Below are 13,948 nucleotides of genomic sequence, written 5' to 3'. Positions count from 1 at the left end.
TAATAAGCTACAGCCGCGGATCCGTGGATGCCGTTGCTTTGTGGGTGGACTTGTTGTTGCTATCCCTTCCTGGAAAGGGCAGGGAGTGCTTGCTTGGAACTTGGACCCTGCTTGTGGAAATGGCCGAGCCTCTAGACTCCGGGTTCTGCTCACGCGATCCTTTCTTTTTCAGCAGTTATGTTGAGCCTTTTCCTTACCATCTAAGATTGTGGAAATTGTCTCCAGTTCTTCCTGCCTCATTTCTGCTGATGTTTTGACCCTGATGATGACCCTGGCTTCTCTTGATGATACGTTTCTGGCTCTTCCCGCTGTTTCCCAACCTGTACTCACCTCTTCTGTTTCTTCCCACTTAACTACGCCAGTTTCCACCTCACTGTCCCCTACTCCGACATCTCTGTCCACCTGTTCATCTTACATAGTAACTTCTGAACCTTATTTGCCTCCACCCTCTCCTCCATCTACCCTTCCTGTTCTTCGGATTCCTTGTCCCATTCTCATATTTCTTCCCTGCTCACTAACCTTGTCTTGACCATCTCTCTTTTCGGGCCCCAGACCTTGTCTCAGTATTTTAACGTCACCTCACAAACGGATGATCACTAGCTTCATCTCTCTCTGTTACATAAGGTAGGCACTGATGTTACGTCCTTTGTGTGACCCAATGGGTCTCATCATCTTAAAGTGTTCAGTGCAACCCTACCAAAAAAAGTTAAATCTTTAGTTGATCCATCCGGCATTCCAAGCACAGTCTCACCAGATGCACAGTTAATTTCGTCTATACGCACTGTCAGTCTTCCCTCTTTCTTCTCTTTGGGTAATCAAAATTTTGCTTACTGTTCTGAGAATATTCGATTCATTCTTTCTAACAGCAACTTCCAAAACTCTCTGTACATTGTTACATCAGTCATTTTCATGGACGCCATCTATAACCAGCTAACATTGCTAAAACTGTATTTGAATCTCACAATCTTTCCTCTTCAGTTAATAGAAATCTATTAACCACTTTCAGTCTAGTGCCATATTTGTTTATTTATTTATTTATCTTTCCCTTCCCGGCGGCATATGACCCTGGCAGTTGCGCCGCCAGATTTTAATTATTTGCAATCAATCAGTCAATCTTATCTTTCCCTTCACCATCAGAGGAAGATAAGGATCTACGAGTATTTACAGGAGCATTCATAAGTGTTTCTTTCCTTCCCAGAGTCACGCACCAGCAATGCAGTAAAAAGAGTGGTAAAGTCAGTAGAAAAAAATTGTTTTGCCTTTTATTTAATCCCAAGTATATAAAGTTGAGTGCTTAAATGGAATCTGATGGGTTGTTAGATGCCACTTGGAGACTCAAAAAAAGAACTTCTGGATAAGATAGCAGACTACGAGGTGCTACCCAAAAGTTTCTGAAATTTGAAAGCAGGGCAGAAACCGCTGGTCATACAGTGTGTGGATACTAGGTGGCGGTGCATGTACGCTTTGTTTGTTACTGTGTCAAGTGGCATTGTGCAGGGTGGATGCATTTGCTGAATGTTTGTGTGCTTTCATCATTGCGTTTGGGTTAATTTGCAAATTTTGTGAACTATAAAATGGAGGATGTGAAAGAGCAACGTGTTTGCTTCAAGTTTTGTGTGAAACTCGGGAATAGCGTGGCATAAACTCATAAAATGGTAAAACAAGCATTTGGTGACAGTGCTTTAGGGGTTATACAAACCTATGACTGGTTTAAGCGTTTTAAAAATGGACAAACGTTAACAGATGATGGTGCACGTTTTGGTCGCCCTTCCATCAGTTCAGCTCCTGACAATGTGGCCAAAGTTAGTGCAACCATCCTCAGTGATCGCAGTACAATCCTTGATGTTTGTGACATTGTTAGCCAATCGTATGGAACTTGCCAACGCATTTTGTCTGGCGATGTGAGGCAAAAACGCCCAGACAAGTGGTGCTCTAACAAATGGGTGTTGCACCATGACAGTGCACCCATGCAGACAGGCCATGTTGTTCAGCAGTTTTTGGTATATAAAAAAAATAAATAAATAAACATGCTGGTTCTCCCCCACCCCCCCATATTCACCAGATTTGGCCTCCTGTGATTTTTTCCTCTTTCTGAAAATGGAAATCCAGCTGGAAGGACTAAGATTTGATACCATTGCGAATATCCAGGTGAAAATCACAGACATTGCTGAACAAGTTGATGCTCAAGGACTTCAGGAATGCATTCTGATCGTGGTAGAAACACTGGGATCGATGCCCAAGGATACTACTTTGAAGTGGACAGTGGTGAGTAGGACTTGACCAAATCTATATTCCTTCTTTATTCAAATTTCTGGAACTTGTGGGTAGCACTTTGTAAAATAGATGATATAATAACTACGGTTTAAAAGCAAAAATGGATAGAGGCTGGCCACGTCCATTGTAGAACAGATAGCAGATGGACAACCCAAATAAATAATTTGCCAAACTGAAATGGAGTGAGGGGGTCAAGCAGAGAACAAAATGGCGACATGAAATTCAGAGATTCACTTGGATTTGATGGAACAGGCTAGCAGCCAGATTATCTGAGTGGAAAATACAAGCCAATGTATTCACCTCGCGAATGTGAATTGCCTTCCGTCACCCAAAAAGTAGATCAGTAATCCTGACAATCAGAGGCATATCATTGCATCTTCACCAAAATATGAAAAATTAGTCGTAGTATTTCAGTGTTACTCCTGTTATGTATCTCGCTAGCATTCCAAAGCCTGAAATCGGGTATTATTTTGGTGAAGGTTATTGAGTACAACAGGCTTTTGAAGCATTTCTAATACTTACGCTTTAAGCAGCCGTTCTCTTCGTTGAGGGTATGATAGAAAATGGCAAATAATGGCAAACTGAAAGAAGGAGTTAAGGGGTAGTTCTTGCAGATTTCTCTGGCAGTCGGAGGTATACCATCACAGCTTTGCCAGAATTGTTAACAAGCAAGCCATATATCCCGGGATACTGCCCACAGTTTGGATACAATTTGCCCACTTGATTTTTTTAATATTTTGGCCAAACACACACACACACACACACACACACACACACACACACACACACACACACACACACACACACACACACACACATGAGGACCTGGCAGAGAGTACAATTCAGAGTATAAGATCATTGCTACATAAAATGGAAGAGAAATCGGAAAGAATTATACTAACTGGGGACTTCAATACAAATATAAATTGGAATACTCTAGATATAAATAGCCAAGAAAGCTGTTGGGACCAAAAGCTCCTGGATCTCGTACAAGAGTTTTTCTTAACGCAACATGTGAGGGAAACCACCAGAAAAAGAGGGCTTGATGTACCTTCAGTGCTAGATCTAATATTTACTAGGCAAGAAAATGATATTGACAGTTTAATATACCACTCTCCACTTGGCAAAAGCGATCATGCAGTACTAAATTATAACTTCAGGATAGCATATGACATAGTAAACAGCAATGACAGTTACAGAAAGAGCCTAAACTATAAAAAGGGAAATTATCAAGACCTAAAGAAGTATTTCTTAGAAATTGATTGGGAAAATGAGCTTAGAGGACAAGATTTAAATGCTGTATATAAAAAATTTTGTGAATTTTATGAAATAGGAGTCCAGAAGTACATCCCACAGCACAAAGAAGCAGATAAGAAAATACAGAAATGGTTCAATACAAAATGTAAAAAATCAAAAGAAAGAAGAGATTTGTTGTGGAATAGATACAGAAGACACAATAGTGAAAGGGCGAATAATAATTACAAACAGGCAAGAAACGACTATACAAGAATAAGGAGGAAGCCCAAAAACAGTTTGAGGAGGATATAATAAATAAAAGTAGTGATCAACCAAAGCTGTTTTATAGCTATATCAGAAGCAAAACCAAAGTAAAAGATATAATACAATCCATTACGGACGAGGGAATCACTTATACACAAGAGAAAGATATTTGTGAAGCACTAAATAAGAATTTCCAATTAGTTTTTACAAAAGAAAAAATTTTGAGAGGGACTATGTGGAATACGCATGTCCACACATACTACGAGATATACAAATAGCAGAAAAAGTAATACAGGGGGAGTTAAGTAGATTAGACAGAGGAAAAGCAAGTGGTCCTGATGAAATTTCATGTTGGGTATTACGAGAATGTGCAAAGGAGTTAAGTAAACCATTATTTATAATTTTCAAGAAATCCTTGAGTCAAGGTAAACTACCTGATATTTGGAAAAAAGCAAATATTGTCCCCTTATTCAAGAAAGGAAATAGACAAAATCCACTCAACTACCGACCAGTATCACTGACCAGTGTTGTAAGCAAGGTATTAGAAAACTTATAAGAAAAGCTTGGGTAAATCATCTAGAAGAACACAGTATGATAACAGAAAGACAGTTTGGTTTCAGAAAAGGAAAATCATGTGTTACTAATCTGTTGAGCTACTATGACAGAGTAACAAACACAATACAGGAAAGGGAAGGATGGGTGGACAGCATCTATTTAGATTTCAAGAAAGCTTTTGACACAGTACCACGCCAAAGACTTTTATGGAAACTGTACCATCAAGGAGGAATTCGAGGCAAACTGTTTTGTTGGATGCAAGACTTTCTCATAAAAAGAGAAATGAGGACAGTACTAAGAGGAAACTACTCATCATGGAAAGAAGTGACTAGTGGAGTACCACAGGGTTCAGTGCTGGCACCAATCATGTTTTTAGTGTATATAAATGATATAAATAGTAACACTGGAAATGAGAGCTATCTGAATATGTTTGCAGATGATGCAAAAATACAAAGGAGAATTACTAACACAGACTCTTGCAAAGAGCTACAAGAAGAATTAAATAAACTTCATGAATGAAGTAGTACATGGCAAATGGAATTCAATGTGGACAAGTGTCATGTAATCAAGTTTGGTAAAAGTGGAAAAAGACCTGATTGGGATTATAAGTTAGGAAATAAAACCCTATACACATCAGAAAGAGAGAAAGACCTAGGTGTGATTATCAATAACAGACTATCTCCGGCTGACCACATCAGCGAGAAGGTACGGAACATGTATACACTGCTTGCAAATATGAGAATAGCATTCACATACATAAATGAAGACATGCTAAGAAGGATAATAACATCATTCATTAGACCAACCCTGGAATATGCATTAGTAGTCTGGAGTCCTCATCTCAAAAAGCATATAGACAAGATTGAAAAAGTTCAAAGGGCCGCTACAAGATGGATACCAAGCTTAAGGGACCTAAGCTACGAAGAAAGACTAAATAAACTGAATCTACCAACTTTACAGGAGAGAAGGAAAAGAGGTGACATGATAATGGTATATAAGTGCATATCAGGAAAAGAGAAAATAGACATAAGTGATTACTTAACATATGGAGAAGCATCAGCAAGAGGACACTGCAAAACACTGCATAAGAAGAGAGGTGATAAAGACGTAAGGAAATTCAGTTTCCCAAACAGAGCAATTGATCAATGGAATGCCCTACCGAATGAAATAGTGTGTGCCAAAACAATTCACAAATTTAAGGATATGTACGATAACTATGGTTTAAGACACGGGACAGTACGAACTTGACTCATTCCTGTAAAGATACAATTAGGTAAGAACAATTAGATAAGGTAAGAACACACACACACACACACACACACACACACAAAACTATACAAAAAGAGAGGTAATAAAGACTTAACGAAATTCAGTTTCCCCAGTAGAGCAATAGATCAGTGGATTGCACTACCGAATGAAACAGTGTGTGCCAAAACTATTAAAAAATTCAAAGATATGTACGATAAAAATGGTTCAAAACACACACACACACACACACACACACACACACACACACACACACACACACATTCTCCCATTTAGCCACCAGTAAGTCCTGATTGGTAATTAAAAAGGATAATTCCTGGTAGATTTTCCATAAACTGCCTAAAGTCGTCATGTTGTAGCTTGGGTAGAACATTGCTGCAATAGGCGAGCTAAAAATATGCATATAATAATAATGATAATAATAACAATAATAATAATAATAATAACTCTCGAAAGACCCCCTTCGACCGTTTGATCCGCCAGCATTTATCCATTTTTCGGAACTTTTTTCGAACTAAATGGGTATGAATAAACTTGTGGTAAGGATCGAAGAAAATGGATTTGGCTTTGTTGTCTCCGTTACAGAAAACAAACTTGTGAGGGGTACCTGTTATAAATGTGCAAATGAACTATTTAAAGGAACAAAAAATAAAAAATGCATAATCTGGAGCACTAGGGAACGTTCCCACAGAGCTCTATCGAAATTGGTTAGGAGGTGTAGCTGGATAAACCCGTTTACAGACAGACAACAGGCCCGTAATATTTACCGTAGATAATAATAATAGTGATATTAAGAAGAATGATGATGGCACAAATAATTGTTCTTCCCAGCCCCATTTCAGTTTCTTCGTTCACCTGCCATCAGAATCATAATGGTTGATAAATAGAGGGCATTAGAGGCTGCCCTCGTCCATTTCAGATAATCGAGTGACAGCTTCCATAGGTAATCACGGTTGTAATGAGGTGTGCGTCTGTGTGCGCGTATGTGCATTCCTGTGTTTCTCTATCCGTCTCTTCGTCTTTCCATCCTGTTGTTATATCTGCCCGCCTACCCATCTGTCCATCCTTCTGTCCGTCCCTCTTTCTATTCATCCATCTGTCCGTCCCTCCATCTATCCAGCCACCTGTCCATCCCTCCATCTATCCATCCATCTGTCCATCCCTCCATCTGTCCGTCCATCAGTACGTCCCTCCATCTGTCCATCGCACCATCTGTACGTCCGTTGCAGTCGATGACCCATAATTTTAATTAGGAGAGCGGTGTTCATATAAGTAATTGCCTATAATTAGTTTGCCTTTCATCTTTTTTTTTTGGGGGAGGGGAGATGGAATTAGAGAGAGAGAGAGAGATTGCCTTCTGATGTCTGCTATAATGGTCTCTACATCTTTAATCCTCTCGTTCCTCTTCTTGACTTTCTCACACTCACGTTTCCTCCTGCTCCTCCTCCTTCTCGTTATCGTCTTTATCATCTTGTTCTTATTTCATGTCTCGTGTTCTCTTTTTCTTCCTCACTCTCTTTTTCTTCCTCACCCACTCTCTCACTCACACGTATAACCATCCACTCAGGTGATGGACGAGAGGTGGGAGCGTGACGTGAAGGAATACGGTGCCGTCAACATCACCGGGTTCCGTATAGTGGACACGTCCAGCCCCTTCGTCAGGGACTTCCTCAGGACATGGTCTACACTGGATCCAAAGCTGTTCCCGGGCGCTGGCCACGGCTATATCTCGGTGAGTACCCGCTTATTATTATTATTATTATTATTATTATTATTCCCGGGCGCTGGCCACGGCTATATCTCGGTGAGTACCCGGTTATTATTATTATTATTATTATTATTCCCGGGCGCTGGCCACGGCTATATCTCGGTGAGTACCCGGTTATTATTATTATTATTATTATTATTCCCGGGCGCTGGCCACGGCTATATCTCGGTGAGTACCCGGTTATTATTATTGTTATTATTATTATTATTATTATATTCCGGGCGCTGGCCACGGCTATATCTCGGTGACTACCCGGTTGTTGTTATTATTATTATTATTATTATTATTATTATTATTATTATTATTATGGTTATTATTATTCCCGGGCGCTGGTGACGGCTATATCTTGGTTAGTACCCGGTTATTATTTTTATTATTATTATTATTATTATTATTATTATTATTATTATCATCATTATTAAATTCTGTTTATATTTCCCTGTAGGATGTGGTGTTGATTTTTTTTTATTTGTAATAGAATATTTTTATGTAAAGAAGAAAGAACAAAAGGCTAAAAGCCCTCAAAAATGTCACCCCAAAAAGAAAAAACAAAAACAAGATAACAGAGAGCCAAATTCAAGATCCGTTCATTTCGAGATGACTGGACACACTGCGCTTGAAAGGCTGGCGGTCACCGGTAGTAGGAAATACAGACATTGGAAGACAGTTCCAGAGTTGACCTGTTGGATACCTGTGTGTGTGTGTGTAAACACACACACACACACACACACACACACATTGGTCTATATGTTTTGTCCGCACTCCGTACAGTCGTGTTTCCCGTAGTCATATATTCGTATTCTGCCGCCGTCTTTCCCGCCCTGCTCTGGTATGCACCCTCACCTCGTCTCCTCCTCCCTCTCCACCTCTCTCTTTCCCTCCCTGTCCCACCCCATCCATATTCACAATTTATTCACATTATATTCAACTGCCTTGCCAGCCGCCGCCTCCTTGAATCTCCTCTTTCCCTCCTCCCTGCACTTCCCCTTCCCCTTATCACACGTCACAACTCTACCATTCAAAGTTTCCTCTTATACACCCTTCTTGCTTCTCTGTTCCGTGTTTGGACTGTGGGTATCTCATGGGTAAAATGCACATCGCATATATCAGCCAATCCTTTATTGCAATATCAGGAGTGTTGAGGTCAGGGGATAGGTTCCTAAAGTCCAGACATTAACGGCCAGTGACCAGTCGCTCGTCCCTGAAAAGCAGTAAGTGAACAGTAAGCCCTACCGTTACCATTCTTTAGACGTAACTTTTTAAGGGTCACATGCAGTTGGAGCGCCTTAGTCCACTGTTCCGAATTTGGAAAGTTGTAACAGCGAATCTCATCTTATGTACAACGTAGTGTGGAGGCTACGCTACCGCCGTCCAGTACTTTTTAACGATAGATGACAAAACCTATTACCCTTGATGGCATTACATAGTTGAAATACCTTCATTGGAACTCCTGCACCATGTCCAGGCAATCACACGGACTGGGACGTTCTGACCTTGAGTTTGTGTTCTCTGTGTAAGTGGGTCAGCCAGTTGTCATCATCATTGGTTGCCAACTTGTGATGAGATTTTCCACTACACACTTAACACTTAGGCTCCTTTGACTCACACTCACCTGAATTTAGTCACCTTGTTTCAGCTGGGATTGCTGAAAAACGTTTCCCTGAATTATTTAAACCATGAGAAAAGTAATAGGATGAGTATTTAAACACTCATGCTCATTACTCACTCTTATTTGAATAAAATCGTTTAGCGTTAACTGAATCAGAGTACGAGAATTACTCCGTCTTAAAAGAAAAATAATCACAAGATAATCATGTCGGAATGTATTGTCTGCTAACTGGACATTAGAGGCCATTAAAAAAAAAAAAAAAAAAAAAAAAAAAAAAGGCAATAGCTTGTTTGAACACTTTTAGGTCAGAACAACTCCAGTAACTGTATCCCACCTAACACGAAGCGATGTAATTAAGCTTGGAGCGAGTCACTGGAACCTATGACAGAATTAATGCTGTAGACCATTTGCCCTTCTCATGGTTGAAATACATGCGTACAGTGGTATTCCACTCCAGCCAATTTCTCGCGACAAGATTTCGGTCCAAGAAAGTAAATCAAAGGGTTCTGAGAGTATATATGGCCGAATATTTACGTCCAGAATATTTTTTTCCCCTCTAAGGCTGCTGTAGAAAAATGAATGATGTAATCCCTTCACCTGGCGGTGACATACTGTATGATTTATTCATGATACCACCAAGAGGATTACATTCAGTAAGGGTTTAGTAGTGAATATGTTAAACATAAGCCATTTTGTCTTTTTAAATACGAATGGATTGTCACAAGCTTAATCGTTGTAATCTGGCGGTACTGGTAGCATTAGCATAACAAAAAATGACGTTCTTGGGAGTATTAATGTGGTGTAGCTGTGAATACATGTTATATATAGAGTATTGTTATAATCATCAGTTCGCTGACACTTCTCTTCCGGCTACAGTGATGGAAGGCGTGTCATATTTATTTTCGTGATAGCAGGTAGTGAAACACAGCTAAAGTCACTGACAAGGATAATGTCTGACAAGCGTTCTCCGGCGAATGCTGACAGAGGAAAGGTCGACGAACTTTAGCTCGTGATTGGTACATTTCGTAAAAAGCGCCACAGGGTATATAATACGTCATGTGAAGAAAAAATGAGTGTGTGTGTGTGTGTTAGTGTGTGTGTGTGTGTGAGTGTGTGTGTGTGTGTGTTTGTTTGAAGTTACTGTTATAGCGGTTTAAAATGAGTGCGTGTATACAAATATTAAATATGATATATAGATAAAACTATAATCTGACCTCTAGAGAGAGGTCGTGTCAGGCCGTATAACTCCATTCATAATCGCTATAACCTACAGTAAGTCATAGCTTTGTCCCTAAAGTCTTGTGAGCTGTTCAGAAGAAAGAATTATACAGTCCTTAGAATTTTTTTTCTCCCCAGTGTGTAGGTTGTCTAAGTGTGAGTATAATCCTTTTCATAATCATGCTTTTTTGTCGAATCCTTGTCAGTGGTCTGCTCATAGTGCTGCGGACTTGTGAAAGAACTGTACATATACTCTGCAAAGTTGAGAGGGATCATGACCTCATTTCCTGGCTGACTCCTCCTCCCTCACCAATCATAGTAATGGTTTAGTGATGAGTCTACCTGCAGTTAGGAGCCAACCAATTTACCTTGGGAGTAGGCAACTCATCAGCCTTATTACCTCCACCAAGGAGGTTAGATGTCCTTACCTTGCGATTTGTTTGATTGCTTGTCCGTTAACAGGATTACTCAAAAAAGTTATAAAAAGATTTGATTAAATTTTGTGCAAGGGTGGGCTGTGGGCCATGGGAAAAATTATTAAATTTTGGACCGGATCAGCATCCGGATCCGGGAGTATCCTGCACTTTTAACATCTCCAAAAGCTCTCAAAGAATTTTAATGAAATTTAATTGGAAGGCGGGCCATGGACCAAGAAAGAACTGATTAATTTTGGAAGTCAGATCCACATCTGGATCCTATATCCACGGATCCTGATCCGGGATTACTCAGAAAAGTTATGAACGGATTACGATGAAATTTTATGGCGAAGGTGGGCCATGGGCCAAGGAAGAAATTATTAAACTTTTGGCTGGATCCGGATCCGGAGTATCCCGCACAATATCTCCAAATGTTCTAATTGAATTTCAATGAAATCTTGTGGAAAGGTAGGCCATGGACCAAGAAACAGTTCATTAAATTTTGGGGCGGATCGGGATACGGATCCGGATCGTACATTCACGGATTCAGGATCCGGATCATTTTTACTGGCAATGGCACTGGCGGCGGTATGCGCTATCTGAAGTGCTGTCTAGTATTAATTTATGGAATAGCTTGCGGGAACAGTCAACGTTTACTGAGGAGGGATTTTACACACACACACACACACACACACACACACACACACACACACACACACACACACACACACACACACATTGATGACTCTACTGATAGTAGTTGAGAGAACAGAATGGTATCTGCTGCATCAAACCAAAGGTGACTGCAGTGTTTATTTCACTGTCCAAGCCGTTAGAATAATAGGTTGATTCATTAATTGATACATACATACATGCATACATACATACACACACACATACATACATTCCGTATGTCCATAAACAGATAGCTTGATGGCCGGTGAGACAAATTTCGTTAAACGATGGATGGAAAGACAAACGGATGGACGGATAGATAGATGAATAGATGGGTGGATGGATGAATATTCTTCAGAGATAAATAGATTAGCGGATAGAGAGAGAGAGAGAGAGAGAGAGAGTGAGTTTGGAAGCAGAGTAAGAAAAGCAGCATATCTCTAGTAAAACACTTAAGAGGCGAGAATACAGCTTCTTCCTCCAGGATTCCCCCAGGAAGTTCAGATTAACGAGGTAAGAAGTGGAAATTGTATTTTGGTGTCAAGCCCTCCTCTCTCTCTCTCGCGCTCTCTCTCTGTCTGTTTCTCTCTCTCTCCAGATTTTTCCTGCCTTTCTTCGATATCATTTGTTTATTTATTTATTTTTTTATTTATTTATTTTTAATTTATCCAGCTCTGGGTGCATGTCCATATTTTCGTCGAATTAAAAAGGAGTCCCTTCCATCTTCTCCTTAGCGATTTATTCTAGGATATGGTTGGTTAGTATCCTTTTGTAAGTTATTTATGCAGAGCATGGCGATGTATGAAGGATTTATATAACACAGAATAGCACAATACTGTGTAATAAGCAAAATAAATCGCTTAGGAAAGGGTGTTAGGGAAGCTTCCTTAACCGACGACAGTACAGGCAATTGACTTCAAAAGACCCAGCAGCTGAGTAAAATCGTCTGGAAGCAAGAGGAATGAAATATGATGTGGTTAACCCTCTAATGATGGAGACAACTCATTAGTATTCTATTACAGTTTGTCGAACGATTTTATTCAAAAACGAGTGATGGTTGGAGCCTGGGCATTTTAACTTGTCACCGTCAGCTGTCTCATGGTCAGGCGAACTCAGTTTTTTCAGCTGATTTCAGACGGTTTTATTCAGCTGATGGCAAACGGTTTTCCAGCTGACGCCAGACTGGTTTATTCAGCTCACAGTGGGTCAACAGGAGGCCAAGTCCATAAAATCTTTCCTGTTTCAAGGTCTATCACTGCTTTTTAATATTCATAGCTTTCTTTCCGACATTTTCACTTTCCACCTCATTTCATCACATTTCACTTTTTGCCTGCTTTTCTTCTGTTTCCCTCCTTATTTCAAGTACTATTTCTGTTCTAATTATCATTTTCGTTTGTTCCTACTGCTATTATTATTTCTGGTCTCATCTCCCATTTTGTTCCTACTACTATTTCTGGCCCTATCACTTTCTTTCCTCTTTGCAAAGTCCACATTCTTATACCTACTTTCTGGTCATGATGATGATGATAATGATGATGATTTTGATGATGATGATGATGGGGCAGGGACAGGAACGACAGGAGGAGGAAGAAGAAGAGAAGGAGGAGGAGGAGGAGGAGGAAAAGGAGGAAATGGGGGAGGAGGAGGAGGAGGAGGAGGAAGAGGAAAAGGACTACGGTACTAGAAGAGATAAGAAGTAGAGTAATAGTAAGAAGCAGATGATCAAGAAAAAGTGAAGTTAATTTGGGAGGAAGGGGAGGAGGAATGAAAAGAGGGGATGAGAAAAATGTGTAGAAGAGGGATAAGATGGAGAAAATGGAGGAAAATGACGAGGAGGAGGAGAAAATAGGAAAATGAAGAGGGGGGAAATATGAAAGAAGATTGCACAGAAATTAGGACAGAAATGGGAGAAAAATTCGAAAGTGAGAAAGATGAACATAAAATAAGAAAGATAGTTAATATGGTGAAAAAGAGAGGAAGAAGTACCAGTATAAGATGAAGAGAAAGATTATAGAGATGAAGAGGGAAAATGAAAAGAAGAATGGTGATGAAAATGAAAAGGTGAGACGAAAAAATGGAAGAAGGGAAAGATGAAAAGAAAAATGGGGAAAGAGGAGAGAGACGAAGAAAACAGGGAGTGGGAGAATGAAAAGAAGAAAGATGAGAATGAAAATGGAAAAAAGATGAGGGACGAGGGAAAGACGAAAATAAAGAAGAAAGATGAAGAGAAAGAATAACTGAAGGAAATTAACTGGAGGATAATTGGAAAGATGTAAAGAAAGGATGGAAAAGAGGAAAAGAAAGGAGGAGAAAGATGAAGAGAAAGGAGGTGAAAGATGAGAAGAAAGGAGGAGGTGAAAGATGAGAAGAAAGGAGAGGAAGGATGAAGAGAAAGAAAGGATCGATCAAGGAAGAGAGGAAATATAGAGAAAGGGGGATGGAGGTGAAGAGAATGATAAGAAAGACGAAGACTAGTAACCAGACCGATAGACTCATTTGGTCTTAAGGAGCCTCTAACCTGTATCACTGGAGCACAGGCCTGGAGGAGGAGGGAAGAAGGAAGGAACGAACGAACGAAAGAGAGGGAGGAGAAATTAGCGTGATATAAGGAAATGTGAGGGAAGGATGATGACAAAACATAATGCTTTAGAAAGACGATGGATTATA

At 39.9% G+C, this 13,948-nt stretch overlaps 1 protein-coding gene across 1 annotated transcript in view; it reads left to right on the top strand.

Annotated features, from left to right (window-relative positions):
* Positions 1-13,948, top strand: part of LOC145395582 (glutamate receptor 1-like) — a 171,711-nt gene that overhangs the window by 29,329 nt on the left and 128,434 nt on the right. The window contains exons 4-5 of the mRNA XM_080269172.1: positions 2,149-2,265; positions 7,163-7,275. Of these exons, the coding sequence (XP_080125298.1) occupies positions 2,149-2,265; positions 7,163-7,275 (230 nt within the window). The remainder of the gene's footprint in view (positions 1-2,148; positions 2,266-7,162; positions 7,276-13,948) is intronic.

This window comes from Coenobita brevimanus, chromosome 1 (assembly GCF_032717465.1).
Source record: "Coenobita brevimanus isolate Jiangsu-jjx chromosome 1, ASM3271746v2, whole genome shotgun sequence".
NCBI classification, from domain to species: Eukaryota; Metazoa; Arthropoda; class Malacostraca; order Decapoda; family Coenobitidae; genus Coenobita; species Coenobita brevimanus.
The sequence above is the reverse complement of the archived record's forward strand: the minus strand, read 5'-3'. Positions and strand labels throughout refer to the sequence as shown.